Source organism: Ursus americanus, chromosome 6 (assembly GCF_024610735.1).
Source record: "Ursus americanus isolate L20-20 chromosome 6, mUrsAme1.1.p, whole genome shotgun sequence".
In the NCBI taxonomy this organism is placed as follows: Eukaryota; Metazoa; Chordata; class Mammalia; order Carnivora; family Ursidae; genus Ursus; species Ursus americanus.
The window spans coordinates 67697236-67714163 of NC_142132.1; the positions used below are offsets into that span (position 1 = coordinate 67697236).

At 42.7% G+C, this 16928-nt stretch overlaps 1 protein-coding gene across 2 annotated transcripts in view; it reads left to right on the plus strand.

Moving 5' to 3' along the window:
- The first annotated feature begins 18 nt into the window (after positions 1-18).
- Positions 19-16928, plus strand: part of GNPAT (glyceronephosphate O-acyltransferase) — a 39624-nt gene continuing 22714 nt past the window's right edge. Inside the window, exons 1-3 of one of the 2 annotated variants that reach the window (XM_045783249.2) lie at positions 19-157; positions 8586-8768; positions 15806-15982. In XM_045783249.2, the coding sequence (XP_045639205.1) occupies positions 83-157; positions 8586-8768; positions 15806-15982 (435 nt within the window). In that variant the 5' untranslated portion in view covers positions 19-82. The remainder of the gene's footprint in view (positions 158-8585; positions 8769-15805; positions 15983-16928) is intronic. The other variant, XM_087863117.1, reaches the window with a different exon arrangement.

The window sequence follows — 16928 nt, forward strand, 5'->3', positions numbered from 1 at the left end:
CGGAAGAACCGCCCCCAGCAGCAGCAGCAGCACCACCGCTTAGCAAAGAATTGCAGGCCCCGCCCGGGACGGCAGCCGCAGCATGGATTCTTCCAGTTCATCTAACTCTTTCTCCGTCGGCTCCGCCAGTCCCGGCGCTGTCGTGCTCCTGTACTCGGTAGGCGCCCAGGGAAACGAGGCCCGGGGCGGGGCCACGAGAGGGGACCCCACCCGCTCGGTCCCGGCCTGCCACGGGCCACGACCCCTGGCCCAAAAGAGTGGGTCCTAGGGCCGCACAGGAGGGGTTAGGTGGTTGACTCGGTTTCCAAGGCAACGGTGTATCGGTGCGTGTGTAAATGTGTTTATGCTTTTAGAAGTTTCTCTGGGTGATGGTTCCTCTGATTCTTTTCCACTCGTTCCTTCTTGTTCCCTCCACCAGGCACGGGGCCTTCAGAAAGCCCCTGATAAAGGAATGAGGCGTGAGAATTGGATCTCCGTCTCTAGCGAGGGCTGCCTTTTCATTAAACCTGAGAAACCTGCGGGTCTGACCCGGCCTGAGATACATCAGCATGCGGCTCCCCACCCCGCCCTTTCGCTGCCGTGCTGTTCCTGGGATAAAAGTACTTGGCTTGTATGTGGGCATAGAGTTTGTAAGACGTAAAGTTTTTAATCTAGGAAGATTTGGAACTTCTGGAAATTTTTATTGCGTTTTTGTCTTCCATCCTTACTTTTTGCAGAAGTCATTTTGGAAGACAACTAATGCCACCCAGCCTCTCCCAACTTGCTTCCAACCCCCAGGGCTCCTCTTCCCTCTCCTGATTTTAACTGATCTTTTTTGACACCACAGTGTTGGTCACTCACAGTGTATGTGAAGAAATTATGAGGTGAACCTTTTGTAGTTCTCAGGATTGCACAATTCTGGGGCAATATATTTTTTTAACGGATGTATATTTTTTTAACCACTAAATTAACTTTTATCTACTTTACAAGGAAATAAAAGAATGCATTTTAAAAGCATGTTACTGTGTCCTGCAGGTTAGTGCCAATTTTGGACTTTGATATTTGCGTAGGAAAGTCATAACAGGGAAAAGACAAAACAAGATTTAAAAAAACTCAGTTTCAAAAGAGAAGAGATGTATAGGGCTATATGTCGAGGAAACAGATGTTTCTCCGTGTCCCAAAGAATACTGGTGTCCCAGTTTGTATCCTCGATGTGGAGAGCTCTGGGCTTATAATTGTTGTCAACTGTCCACTTGTGTGAGGATTTTTACACTTTTAACCTCTCTGCTCATTGACCTTCTCTCCACAGCTCTGTGGTAGAACTATTTTGGCCTCATTTTCTGACTCTGCTATTGCAGAGCTGACATGTAGGGAAGCCGGTTGCTGTGTCCATCTGACTTGCCATAGGTAGCTTTTTCAGCCCTAAGCCGGTTTGTGGGTTGACTAAAACTTTGCACTTGTGAATTAATAGAGAAGTTTAAAACTTCCCTATTTACCACAGGTTCTTTCATGATAACACTTTTGCCAACTTTTTCACATGAAAAATTAAGGCAATTGTATGTGAGCTTTTTCTGCTTCTGAAGCTGGGTAGAACCCTCACTACTCTCATAACCGCACAGTATACTTTCATCACGACATGACCTTTTTCTTACTATTTCAGACTGTCCTTATTTCCTCAGCCACACCTATTGTGCAATACTCCATCCAATGTGAGAGTAGTGCTCAGAGATATTTAAGAAACACCTGATTGCAGCAAACATTGCAGCAGTCATTACCTACAGCGTCCTACTCGTTATTCTCAACTTCCAAGATGGGGAAGTGTAAGATCCACCCCTTGCGTCCATGGAATTGAAAGGAAGGCACGGCAATAAACAATTACAGTTGAGATAAGGGCAATGACTGAATCCTGCACAGTGTGTTGTGGGAGGAACGGGAAGGAGCACCTGACCTGTTCGGGGCTTCAGAGCAGGTTTTTAAGATGAAAGTGACACCTGAGCTGAGTTTTTGAGGTGTGACTGGGGGATGAGGGAGGAGAGGAAGACTGGCCTAGGCGTCCATGTAAGAAAGCCACTCCTTTGCATGTTTGGGAGAACCAAGTAGTTAGGTAAGTGTGGAATAAAGGAGACGTGAGAAACAAAACTAAGGAGGTAGGCAGAAGGTACTTCCTAGGGGGGCGTTATATATCAGGTTTACACACCCGTAAGGATAAAATCTTCACTTTCTAACGGAACACTTCAGGATGATCAGATTTGTATTTTTGAAAGTCTAAGAAGACTAGATTTCTGGAGTGGTTATTTGTGTGGATAACCTGTACTTGAGTAGAGACTGCAGGAGGAGAATCTGATTGGAGAAGGAATCTGATGCCGAAAGCATGGAGATCAGCAGAACACTATTGCAGGAATTCAGAGAAGTGATGAAAGCCTGAGGCAATGGCAGTGAGCCTGGGGAGAGGGGAGATGGGTGCGTTTGTGTGATATTTAGGACCGTGGAAATGCCGTGGCGAAGGAAAAGGAGGTTTCTGTGATTTGGCACCTGGGTGAGTGTTGATGCCTTTGCTGATAGGAAATCTGGGAAGAGGAACAGGTTTAGTCAGGGTAATATAATAATTTCAGTTCGGGATGTGTTCAGTGTGAGATGCCAGTGGTAAAATTAATGATTTTTAACTTATGGATTACTATGTTATGGACCTGATACATCACAAGATGTGGGGGAGACATCCAGATAGAGTTAGAAATATGGTACCAGAGCAAAAGAGGAAGGTCTGGTCTAACTACATGGATTCGTCAGACATCAGCAAGTAGATTGTATGTGAAGCCATAAGTCTGCCTGCAATCTTTGAATGAGACCACAGAATGAAAAGAAGACTGAGCTGGAGAATTACTGGCATACTTAGAACCCTGACTATGGCTTCCTGTTAAATCTGAATGAAAAATCTGGATTCCTTACAATATCTTACAAGACTTCATAATTGCTACCTCCCTGATTTTACTCATCCTGTGCACTGCGCTTCAACCACCCCGGCCTTCCGTTTCTCAGAAAGTAAGCATGCTCTCCCAAGAGTGCTCGCTGTTCCTCTGTGTGGCATGCTGTTTTCCCGGAAATTTGCATTGCTACTCTACCCCCCCCCTCCGTTTTTTGGTTTGTTTGTTTGGTTGGTTGGTTGGGTTTTTTTTTGAGGTCACAGCTCAAATATCACCTCTCAGAGAGGCCTTACCCAGCCATTCAATCTAAAGTAGCTGTCCAGTCACTCCTGCTTATAACTCTATTTTCTTTATATCCCCTTTCCAGTGTTGTGCTGCAGTAGTCTTGTATTGACTCTCAAAGCTGATTGTTAATTTTCCATGATGTTTGTGAGCCCATTGTTGGAACACAGCTGTTATTAAAAATTAAAGATTAAGTTTTATAAATTTACAGTTAAATACAAAAGTAACAAATACTCGAAACGGCATTTCCTAATTTTTTAACTAGATTTTTCTATTATCTACTCTTTTGAGGTTATTTATGTCTATGATACTTTGAGATGGAAATCCTATATAATCATGGCTACTACACATCTCTCCCCAGCTCTGTGTTCAGTGAGGTCATGTCAGTAGCTTGACATCTACCATGGTGGGAGTGTAAATGCCACAGAAATGGCGAATGCTATAAGTCAGGGCCCTCATGTAAACACTCACCAGCATGCTACTGCTAGTATGCCTAAGTAAACTTGCTGTCTTTCCTTAAGGAAGCGTAGGCTCCTTCATTACACATTCTTTGTCTTGTTCATGCTTTATTCGCAGCCTGTAGAACAGTGCCTGGTACACTGTGGGCTTTCCATAACTATCTGTTGAATGAATGGATCCTCCAGAGCAGTCTGAAGGGAGATACAAGGAGAAGGCTGTTTAGCTACAAATAAGGGAGAGCTGCTATAAAAAGTAAGAGTGAGAAACAAAGGGGGGAAATAAACTACACCTTCTTTTTTGGGTTCCTCTTTGTATTGTGTTCCTAGATAAGTAGCCATGTAAATATATTTATTTTCTGATGGTAAATACTTCTCCATCATGGTTTAGGGGAGGCCAATGAATGAGTAGTTAACGCCCAACACCAGCTGCCTGTAGGAATCACTTGGAGTACTCTAAAAAAGCATTCTGGGGGCGCCTGGGTGGCACAGCGGTTAAGCGCCTGCCTTCGGCTCAGGGCGTGATCCCGGCGTTGTGGGATCGAGCCCCACATCAGGCTCCTCCGCTATGAGCCTGCTTCTTCCTCTCCCACTCCCCCTGCTTGTGTTCCCTCTCTTGCTGGCTCTCTCTATCTTTGTCAAATAAATAAATAAAATCTTTAAAAAAAAATAGCATTCTGATGCCCAGGTACCTTTCACAGACCAAATTAATCAAGAATCTCTAGGGGCACCTGGGTGCTCAGTCAGTTAAGTGTCTGACTCTTTATCTCAGGTCTCGGTCTCAGGGTGTGGAGGCTACTTAAAAAAAAAAATCTCTAGGGGGACCTGGGCAACAGTATATTTTTAAAGTGCCCAGGTTATTCTCATGCGCAGTCTGGAGTAGAACCTATTGGATTAGACATCGGGGTAGGACCAGATTGGGGGCAGTTTGAGCTTGAGCCTGTGAATATTGGGGAGCCATCATCAGCAGGGTTCAGGAAGTGGCTTCATTCAGTAATTTATTTTTTTCATTCTACAATGATTGAATTCTTACTAGGAACTGGGACTACAAAAGCATATAAGACACATTACCTACACAGACAAGAAGTTTATAGTCTTGTAGGGGCGATACCAGTCCCGGTTAATGAAGCACTTTAGATGCTGTCGTGAAAGGCTCAGTCAAGGCTCAGAGGAGAAGGTGATCAGTTCAGTCTAGGTTGAGGGGAGAGTTGGGAATGGTACACGGAGGTAAACAGGAGCTGTGGTTGATGGCTACGTATTTCCAGATGAACAGTGTGGAAGGGTCTCTCTTTCTCCATCTCTCTCTCCTCTCTCTCTGTGTCTCTGTGTTTGTGTGTGTGTGTATATATGTATGTATGTACATGTATACGTATTTGTAAATATTTTATATGTTCATGTATATATTGATATATATGCTATATATTTGTCTCCCCAGATGATTCTGATCCTTTTCTCTTTCCTTCCCCAAGACCACTAAGTGGAAAGTCTCTGTGTCCCCTTTTATCCCTAAAATTATATAGTATATAATGGTAGTTTATTGCATTGTACCAAGTCTGAGTCTATATATAAACTATTGTTTTACTAATGAGAAATGTGAAATTTGAGAAGGTTCTTGAAACTCAGAAGTAAGAGTATAGTATGTTACAAGGACTGCAGTTTTACACCAGAATCTAAAGCTTAGATTTTTCCCACATATATTCTCTATATATGTGGGCATTAAAATGTTCATGTTTGCATACTTCACATGTTTTACATGCTACCCTTTTTGTATTGAAACTCGTAAATGCTCTTCTGTTTATATTCTCCCTATGCCTCGTCATGTCCTCAGTTTAACAGTCTGCATCTTTTTCCATTACTTCAACATTTAGTCATTCAGTTATGCATTTGGAATATCCAAATGCAGCTTGATGCTTGGAAATACAAAGAGGATATGTGTTTCCCATTTCAAGAGAATTGCATTTTAGGGAGACAGACATGTGAACAATTGCAGGGTTATGGCTACATACCCTAATAGATGTAGGTGGTAAGTAAAGACATTCTAATGAGAAGGGCAGAATCAATCCCTGTGGGCAGCTCAAGGAGGGTTTTCACAGCTGTGATGCCTGAGCAAGGATGACAGAGGAACAAAAAGGCCTTTGGGGCCCAGAGATGAGCGTGTGCCAAGGGCCAGAAGAAATTCCGCTCTGAATTGTATTAGGGAAATGCAAATCACTTGCTATTGAATAGACCTTGAGCATGGTGGCCTTGAGTCTGCAGAGGGAAGGACAGGCCAGGTCATTCTGTGATACCAGAAGTGGCTTAGGTCTTAATTCTAAAGGAGGTGGGGAGTCATTGAAGTATTTTAAGCAGGGAACAATTTGGTCAGAATTGTGTTTTGAGAAGAGCACATGGCAGCATGAAGGGTTGATTCAAAGGGGCAAGGAGACCAGTGAGGAGGCTATGGTGGTAAAGTGCCCAGGCTGGACCTGTGACTGAGTAGTCCTGCTACATCCTTAAAGGCCACCTGGACAGGATTAGATGGATGGTGTGTAAGGGTGAGGGAGGAGGGGTCTAGGATAAGGCAAAGGGAGGTACAAGGTACGTGGTTGTTGAGATTTCTGGGAAATAATCAGGTTGTAGGATTGTGCAGAGAAGAAATGAGCTCAGTTTGGGGAAGCCCAATGGTGAAGTGTTTGCAACTAAATGTGTCTATGAGGAGCTCACATGGGCGAAGAGAACAGAGCAGGAGATTCAACAGCGTGTATAATTAGTATCTAAAGCCCGTCGAGTAGGTGTGAGGACTCAGCACGGTGTATGAAGGTAAGAGGGTTGGAGATGTTAACATTAGGGAAGTGGGAGGAAAGAAGACATATGCTAGTTTTGGGGGGAAGTTTTCCCCTCAGGTTGAGAGTCGTTGGTTTAGAGCAATGAGGTGGATCTTCTGCTGCGACAAGAGTTGTGAATTAAAAACCAAAGTAGGAAAATTTCGGGGTGGTTGGAGGGAAAGGAGGGCACCCTTGAGAATGGTGTCAGGCCGGAGGGAGGTCTAGGAAGATGAAGACTAGAAAGAGACCAGGGTTTAATGATTAAATTTGAAAGAAATAATGCATTTTCTTAAAATAGCAGTGCATGAAAAATAATTCAGATGTCCATTATTAAAAAATAATGCGGTGGAAGAAACTTAAATGAAAGGGAAGCGTTTATAACATGAAGTGGAAAAATCAGGTGGCAAATCAAAATGTATGTGTGTCAGGGGAGGGAATGTGCCTACATGCCCAGAGAAAAAGCATCCACTAAAATGGACCCTGGGTCATTGGACAACAGGTGATTTTAATTTTCTTCTGTGTGCTTTACTGTGTCTTCTAGATTTTTATAATGAACATATAGCACTTTGGTAATTAGAAAAAAATTATTTTTTGGCTTTAAAACATTTTATTGGAATCCTTTTGATAAAACCCTGTGCCTGTTAAAGTAAAGAAGTAGAAGTGACCTAATTGCTATTTAAGTGCCCCAGAGTCTCAAAGCACTTTTTCCCCAGTAAGTTGACAGTTGCTCTCACAGGTTAATGCAGAAAAGATGTAAGTTCCTACGCTCTGCCCAACCCCAGAGAGAAGACAGCCTCATGTCAGCAAAACCCATGGTAGCCAGGGAGAAGGGATGTGGCTCTTGGCTTCTCATCTCAGATGGAAGTGGCAGGAACCAGGCATGACCAGGCATCCCCACCCTCTCAACAGCACTTCTCCAAGAGGGTAAAGACCAAACCTCAGCCCTTCAGTCACCAGGGGAAAAAAAGTATTTGAAGAAGTTGGGGGACACAAAGGCGATCATGCCTCCACTAAAATGTTTTTAAACAATATTTACTGCAGGAAAATGCTCATAACATTTGAAAAGGCAAGATAAACTGTATTTGGCATGGTCCACGTTTTGAATAAAAACTATATATTTGTGTAGCTGTGAATGAAAAAAAATAAGGAAACTGGGAAGTGGTAAAGAGTAGTTATTCCTGGGGTATAAAATCATGGGCAATTTATATTTACTTGTATGTTTCCAAACTTTCCATACACGGTGAGGAGTATAGGAGAGAGGTTAGGAGCAAGGTCTGTGAAGCCATAAGGCTCAAGTTTGAATCATATCTCTGCCCTTTGCGGGCTGTGGAAGCCTGAGTGAGTTATTTTGCTTCTCCATGCCTTGGTTTTCCCATTGTTATATCTTTCCCGTATTAAGGAAGAGTGTCTTGGAATAGTGCCTGACACTTAGGAAACAACTGTACATGTTAGCTATAATTATCATTATTACTATTATTACTTTTATAATCAGAAAAACAAAATTGTAAGAATTAACAATTCAGAAGTCATTGGTAGCCCGATAAACAGTGATTTCAAGGGCTGCTTGGTTGGAAGTTGAACGATAGGGAGTCAAAAATGGGTGAGAAAGTAGTCATAGCGAGTACAGACTGCTTGCCCATAGCTTCTGTGGGAGCACTTTTTTCTTAAGTGAATTTTCCTTTTATTTGCACCCATGTAGTTTGATTTCATTTGACATAATTTCGAATTTCTATCGTATGCTTTAATTTTTAAGGCTAAGTAGAAGAGGCAGACAAAACATTTATCAATGTGCTTGATAAAATTGGTCAGATAAAGTTGCTCGTAAAGTTGCTCAGATTATTCTAGAGCTTAGTGTCTCAATCTTTGCTATCTTTGTTAACTTTCCCAGAGGGGTACTGGCTTTACAAAGATCGTAAGCAGAAATAATAAAGTATTATAATTCAACATCCATTTTTTGACCACAACTATCATTACATTTCCTTTTCTTAGTATAGGAAGACCTCTTATCAGTGCACTCTGCTCTTGTTCATATGTCATAGCATAAAAATGCTGGCATAGATGAAACCTTACCAGTGTAGTTTCTAATCTGTCCTAATTTACTTTATAGTATGTGCATTACTTTCTTTCATTTGCCTTACCCACAGAAGGAGCTCAAAAAATGGGATGAATTTGAAGATATTTTAGAGGAGAGGAGGCATGTCAGTGACTTGAAATTTGCAATGAAATGCTACACACCTCTTGTCTATAAGGGAATTACTCCTTGCAAGCCAAGTGATATTAAATCTAGTGTTCTCAATTCTGAAGAGGTTCGTTATGTCATTAAACAGGTAAGTGATTCCCTCTTCAACCACAGCCAGATTTGTTCATTGTCAACAAGGAACAACACAGGTTTGAGCTGCACAGGTCCACTTATACATAGATTTTTTTCAATAAATACAGTACAGTACTGTAAATGTGTTTTCCGTATAGTTTTCGTAAGAACACTTTCTCTAGCTTATTTTATTGTGAGAATACAGTATATAATGCATGTAACATCAAACATATGTGTAAATCAACTGTTTATGTTATTGGTAAGGCTGTCAGTCAACAGTAGGCTATTAATCAAGTTTTGGGGGAGTCAGAAGTTACACGTGGATTTTCAACTACATGGGGGGTTGGCACCCAGCCCCCACATTGTTCAGGGGTCAACTGTAGTCTGACAGGGAATGATGACAGTTGTACAGTCAATTACAATGAAATATGATACAAGACATGCTAGTGGGAGCCCAGTGTACAGGGGCACTAATTATAGGGCAAATAATTTTGTGTAAGGAATTAGAAAAGTGATTTTTTTTTTAAATGATGCCTAAAAGATGGTTAGAGGTTTTCCAGGTGAAGTGGGTGAAGAAGTATTCCTAGCAGAGCAAATAACTTTTTCCCCATGGTTAAATCTCACTGCACAATAAAATTGCTGGAGAAACTTTCAAGAATCCCTGTGCGTAGATCTCACCCCCATATGAATTAAATCAGAATGTTGGGGAAGGAGCCAGACATCCTAGTAGTAGTTTTTAAAGAAGCCCAGTGGAGGGGTGCCTGGGTGGCTCATTTGGTTAAGCGTCCCACTCTTGGTTTCGGCTCAGGTCAGGTTCTCAGGGTCGTGAAATCGAGCCCCTTATAGGGCTCCATGCTGGGTGTGGCACCTGCTTAAGATTCTCTCTTTCTCCCTCTCCCTGACCCTACCCAACCCCCACTCGCATTCTCTCTTCTCAAAAAAAAAAAAAAAGAAGAAGGCCAGTTGGTTCCAAAGTATAGCAAAGTTTGGGAACCACCAGCATATTTTAACAACTAGAGAACATGCATAGTCCCAGTACTAGAAGCAGTTCAGTATGATGAGACCGAAGAGAGCAAAGAAGGGGTAACATGGTAAGAATTTAGAGACAGGGGCCACATCACAGAGGGTTTTATAAACCATCCAGAGGGGGCATCTGGCTCAGTCATTTGAGCGTCTGACTTCAGCTTGAGTCATGATCTCAGGGTCTTGAGATCAAGCCCCCCCGTTGGGCTCCCACTCAGTGGGTAGTCTGCTGGAGATTCTGTCTTCCCCTCTTCCTTTCCCTTTGCGCTCCCCCTACTCGTGCTCACTCTCTCTCGCTCTAAAAATAAATAATAAATAAAGTAAATCTTATAAACCATCCGGAGGAATTAGATTTTATCCTACATACGGTGCAAAGCCATTGAAAGGTTTCAGGTCGGAGTGTGGCCTGATCAATTAATGTTTTAGAAACACCATTCTGCAACAAAGGAGACAGAAGTTTGGTTATGACACTCTTCCAGTAATCCCTTTGTGGGATCACAGTTGCCTAGACTGTGGTTGTAGAAACAGAGATGGACAGATTTAAGAAATTTAAGGTGTAGGGGTACCTGGGTGGCTCAGTCAGTTAAGTGTCCGAGTCTAGATTTCACCTCAGATCATGATTTCAGGATCGTGAGATTGAGCCCTGTATCGGGCTCCCTGCTGAGCATGGAGCCTGCTTAAGATTCACCTTCTGCCGCTCCCTCCTCCTCTCTCGTTCCCTGTCTTTAAAAAAAAAAAAAAAAAAAAAGGAAAGAAGGAAGGGAAAGAAAGATTGATTTCAGAGGTGGAGTATAATAGGGTGAATGACGGGAAGGAAGAGAGAGACAGGATGACAGAAGAATTCACTGAGATAGGGAATTTAGGAGAGGGAATGGGCTTAGGAGAAAAGCTAAGGTCTGTTTTGGACGTGTCATTTGCAGACATCAGATAGAAGTGTTCAATGGGCACGATTACCGCTTCTTCATGGCTGGCCCTCCCTGTCACTTTGTCCAGGTGCTCCCAGGCTTTGAGGTTTACCTTTAGATACTGTTCTCCATTGACTTTTTTTTTAAAGATTTATTTATTTGAAATAGAAAGTGAGTGAGAGAGAGAGAGAGAGCACACAACAGGGGCAAAGGGACAGGAAAAGCAGACTCCCCTGCTGAGCAGGGACCCCAGCGTGGAGCTTGATCCCAGGACCCCCAGATCATGAGATCAGATGCTTAACTGACTGATCCACCCAGGCGCCCCCCCCCATTGATTTTTAAATGGAATTTAGTCAGGCCTACAACCTCAGAGAAATTCTTTATCTCTGCTGTTTTCTTCTTTTTAAAAAATTTTTTTAAAGATTTTAGTTATTTATTTGAGAGAGAGAGAGAGTGAGAGAGAGAGAGAGAGAGCACGAGTTGGGTGAGGAGCAGAGGGAGAAGCAAACTCCCTGCTGAGCAGGGAGCCTGACTCAGCGCTCAGGCCCTGACTCCAAGATCATGACCTGAGCCGAAGGCAGACACTTCTCCGACTGAACCACCCAGACTCCCCTGTCTGTTTTCTTCTAATTTGGGCATATGACCTATCCTCCTAATCCTTTTGGTTCAATCTGTCTGTCATGATTTATCATGGGGAAACTATTAGTCCTCTCTGACTGGACCTATTTCATAAGTGAAGTAAAGTTTCCTTGTCGATTAGAAGCTAAAGACAGTGGTTCTCAGTACTGGCTCTTTGTTAGAATCACCTGGAGAACTTTTATAGAAAGTTAACTGTTATTTTCCACTAGTACGGAAACTCCATGAAGACAAGAATTTTTATTTCTCTTCTGACTCTCTTTTTTTCCCCTGTATTCTATTATTTTATCTCTTTTTTTGCTGTATTCCTAGTGCCTAGCACATAGGTGCATTTGATAAGTATTTCCTGAATGAATGAATGAATGAATGTATGAATGAATGAAAGAAAAAAATGCTTTTGTCCTGTCCACAGAGATTCTGATGTAATTGGTCTGGAATAGGACCCAGGCATCTTTTTCTTTTTCTTTTTTAAAAGCTCCCCAAGTAATCCTAATACAGAGCCAGGTTAAGCGTAACTGATACAAGCCAGTGTTTCTCAAACTTGGCTGTGCTGCTGAGAGAAAAAAAATCACTTAATGTAGGTAGACTGGAATTGTTATAAACTCAGGGTTATGCAACACAACTGGGCCCTCTGTGTTACCCAAGAATTCCTCGTTTCCCCAGGGAGCTCTCCCGGTCTCCAAAATGGGAATGTCATTGTCACCCATATTCTTTCTGAGCCTCCAACCTTGGCCCCTTACCCTCAAGAGGTGACATTTCTTCCTACTTCACAAAGAAAATGTAAACCATTATATGACAGCTCTCAGCTTCCTGTGATCAAGCTGCTAATTTACCTGCACCGATAGCCTCAGTCTCTTCTTCCCTCCTGTTAAAAAGGGACAGGGAGCTCTTTCTCCTGTTGGAGTTCAATCCCTCCCCTGCTCCTTTGCTCTGAACTTCACCTGCTCCGTCCTGCTCAAGGACTTTGCTTTATTGTCTGTCCCCTCAAATGTCTTCAACTTCTTCCTCTTCATTAGCTCTTTACCATCATCACTGAACTTGTTCCATCCTCTTCTAGCTGAAATCAGCCTCGTTTGGGCATATTGCTTCTCCCCTATGACTCAGCATTTCCTTTCCCACTTCTGCTCTACTCCTGGAAGAAGTCGGCTGTGTTTGCTATACTTGGGACTGTACTTTCTCACCCTCCGTGTATATGCAGCTCATTGGGATCCAGTTTCTAACCCACTGTAATTGCTCTTCCCAAGACTGTGAGTGATTCCTTCCTGATGGCTGAAATCAACCTTGTTGGCATCCTTCATAGCCTTTGGCTCACTCTCCCACCTTTCTTTCTGTGATACCATATTCTCCCCCCTTATCCACCAAATCTTTTTTTTTAAGATTTTATTTTTAAGTAATCTCTACACCCAATGTGGGGCTCGAACCCACAGTCCCGAGATCAAGAGTTGCATGCTTCAACTGAACCAGCCAGGTGCCCCCCCCAACCAAATCTTGTTGATCTTTCCTCAGTTGTCTTTATGGGCTTCTTTTCCTTTGCCTGTCTCTTTAAATGCTGCTGTTCCTCAAGATTTTGTTCTAATCCCTTCTTATTTTTCCTGCTCACTGGGCAGTTTTATTTATTACCAGAATTGTAAATACCTTCCTTATGCTGATGTCTCCCTACTATATTATATTATTATAATAATTTGCTATTATAAATAAATAACAATATGTAGTAAATAATAATTGGTATCTATTGCTTCAGCCCAGATCTCTTTTGAGTTTCATACATATATTTTTATGTCTACTGGAATACCTACTTGGAAAATCCAAAAACATCTCACATTCAGGATGTCTGAATCAAGCTCTTTGACCCTCCCACTCCCACCACTGTACCGTGTGCATCCCCCCACACCCAGTTTTGCATATCTCCAAGAACGGCCTCTCCATATGCCTGCTGCCCATACCAAAAATCTGGGTGCCGTCTTCAGCTTCTTGCTTTCCCTTCCTGTGCTGTCAGTCACTAAGAGCTGGCAATTTGCTCTCCTCAATTGCTCTTGTCTGTTTCTTTCCATCTCTGCTGCCAACTCAGGCTGCCTTAGTCTCACGGAATGCAATGCAGCCATTGAAGGGCTTTTAGCTTGGGAAAGATGAGATCACTTCTGCATTTAAGATACCACTCAGGGGCGAATGGGTGGCTCAGTCAGTGAAGCATCTGCCTTCAGCTGAGGTCACGATCCCGGGGTCCTGGGATCAAGCCCCATGTTGGGCTTCCTGCTCAGCAGGGGAGTCTGCTTCTCCCTCTCTCTCTGCCCTTCCCCCTGCTTGTGTTCTCTGTCCCCCAAATAAATACATACGTAAAATCTTTAAAAAAAGAAAAGAAACCACTCAGGTTTGTGATGTGAAGAACAGACTGAAAAGGGACAACACTGGGACAAGGAGTTATAAAGCTATTGCTCATCTTTTAATCTTATCTAAGGTTTCCAAGAAGAAGAATCTGGAAGGATATACATATCTGTTGGGCAAATGAGAAGCCCGATTGCACAGAATAAGAGCTCAGGTCATTCTCTGCTTCTCTGCTTTCCTCCAATCCTAGAGAAGGCCATGCCTTCTGAACAGACCAGCCTACTCAGCTGTGTCCTTCATCTGCCCAATTCTTTCAGATCCCCAGGGGACTAGTGTGTCCTCCTCTTCAGCCTTCTGCACAGGCTTAGCTGGCATCAGCACTTCCTGGTGAGGGGAAGGCCCTCTCAGCCATGTATTCATTCTTTTTAATGCTCCATTTCTTCTTCCTTTCTCATCCCAGCTCCTCAAACGTGTAGTGAGTCCTTTGCCGTTCACTTCCCACTTGCAGCAGGTTGCTGTACTCCAGTAAAGGTTACCGTGGATCTCCAAGTGACCCAATCCAAGGGGTTCCTTTAGTCTTCGCTGCATCTTTACTGTGTCAGTTTTTGTTGGACACACTCTCCTGCAGGACTGTCCTACCTTGACATTTATGGCATCACACAGTACAGTTCTCTTATCATCTTCCTTGTTAATCTCTTTATGAGTTCTTCCATCCGCTGGTTAAGTATTTCTCAAGGTTGAACCCGCAGCCTTCTTATCTTCATCCCTGCAGTCTCCCTGGTCCGTTTTATCCACTCCCGTCATTTCCATTTTCGTCTGTAGTCTGGTGATGCCCAAACAGGATCTCTAGCCTTGGCTAGATTATCAGGGTTCAGACTCTTCTCTCCAATTGTTCTACTCCCTGCAGGTCAGCTACTTTATATGTCTCCAGACACCTCAAAATCAGTATATCTGCCTTCTCAACCCCTGCACCACATTGCCTTCTAGCCCTGCTCTCTATCCCCAATTTCAGGATGGCCCCACCATCCATTCTGTTGCCCGAAACAACTGAGCTTCTCACTGCCCTTCCCCTTCCCTTCAGCACCTATTATTGCTTTTTGGGGGGTCTTTTCCGTCTCCGGTGAGCTATTTTGATAGTTTTCCAAGTGTACTCCCTTTTCCTAGGCTGGTTTCCTGAAATCCATCCTTACCACCAATCCATTGATTCCTCTATTTCCTTGAAAAAGATAAATATGGAGCTAAGAGGATGATTATCCATTTGGGAAGGTACGAAGTGCCGCTGAATTGTTTAGTTTGAAATGGCTAATTTTATGCTATGTTAATTTCACCTCAATTATTTTAAAAAAGAGAAGCTATTTCTCCACTGCATGTAATTTAGGAAGTTGGGACTCCACGTCCTACCCTCTCATCTTCTGGGCCTCATCCTAAAGCAGAACATTCTCCTCTGCTAAGGATAAATATTATTTATCACATAGACGCCATTCTTTTTCACCATGCTTGCTTAAGGCATCAAATTAGAGTTCCCTGAGGACAGAAATGGACTTATTCGTCCCCACCCCCAGGCCTAGCACATAGCCAACATTTTGTTCTCTTTACAAAAGATGTGGTATGCCTTCGGAATAGAGTTCCAGTGTAAGATCATTGACTTTACTAGTTAACCTTTGATACTTTGGAGAGTTTTGTCCCAGTGACCTGTGTATGCGGTATAGTCCGAATGGTTACTTCAACCTAATCTTGTATTTTTACCTTGTATGTTACCTTGTATATTACCTTGTAGTAGCATGGAGCAAGCAGATGGAGTGCTGCAGCCATCTGCTGAAAGAAACTGCCAAATATCTGTGCTAGCACACTAGTTAGTTCATGGGCAACAGCTTATTTTAGAGACTTTGGCTGTAAGCTTATTAACAAATCAAATGGAAAGGTGAGATGCTCTCCTAGAGAGCCTATTCTTTTTGAATTTCCGGTCTTTGACATTGTCGAAATAGGATCATTTATCTACTTGAGTTATGTTGGAAAATAAATTACGTCAAACTAAATGAGGAAGAAAACGTCGCATTTTTGAGCTATGTAATATTGGTCCATTTGGAACTAGTCCTAGCACTTGGAGTGAATAGAGTTCTGGCTTCTTTTCTTCAGAGACGTATCCCTGCTTTCCCTTTCCTTCTAGCTTTCCAAGGAATCCCTTCAATCCGTCGATGTCCTCCGAGAGGAAGTTTGTGAGATTTTGGATGAAATGAGCCACAAACTGCGTCTGGGAGCCATCCGGTTTTTTGCCTTTGCCCTGAGCAAAATATTTAAACAAATTTTCTCAAAAGTGTGTGTAAATGAAGAAGGTATTCAGAAAGTGAGTATTGCTTGTTTAAAAACAACCTCTTCTACCCCTTAACGATTTCATCAACTCCAGGACCTCTCACTTTGCACTAAATGAGCAGGCCCTCGTCAGCAGGCGTCCAGGCTGGGCAGAAAAAAAGGCTTTGCTTCTCTGGGGGGTAATATTTTTTACTTTCAGACCTACAGACTTCAGACTAACTCACTTAGTCAGGTAAGACTTACAGACTAACCTCACGTCAGATGTCCGCCATGCTACAGAAATAATACCAAGAATTTCTGTCTATGATCCACCTGGGTCCCCTTACAACATTTTCCTTATCCTCCCCTCAATACTCTGCTGTGTTTTTCCCGTAAACAAGGACATTCCCTTATGGTGCAGTTATCAAAATAAGCAAATCGACATTGATACAACACTAATACACAGTAATAGAGACCTCAGTCGTATTTCATTGATCACCTCAGTTATATCTTGTATAGCAAAAGAAATCCTACGTCATGTGTTATGTTCAGCTTCCATATCTCTTTCGACTCTTTTAATTTAGAACAATTCCTTAGTCTTTGTGTTTCATATTAGTTTTGGAAAAAAACCAGACCAGTTATTTTATAGCATGTCTTGATTTGGATTTGAGTGATGTTGTCTCAGGATTAGACTCAGGTTGTAGGGCTTGAGCAGGATGCAACATTGTATCCTTCTCAGTGCAACAGATCAAGGAGCACATGGTGGCTGTCTGTCCCCTTACTGGTGGTGGTCACTTTCATCATCTGGTATCAGCTGCATCTCTCCACTTGTAAAGTTACCCTATTTCCCTTGGTAATAAGTATCGTGTGGAGAGATGCTCTAAGAATGGTTCAGGGTCCTGTTTTCCAGCATGGTCTCCTCTACAAGTGTTCACATTGACTGATGATTTTTCCCAAACCAGTTATTACTCTAATGATTGCCAAATGGTGATTTTTCTAAT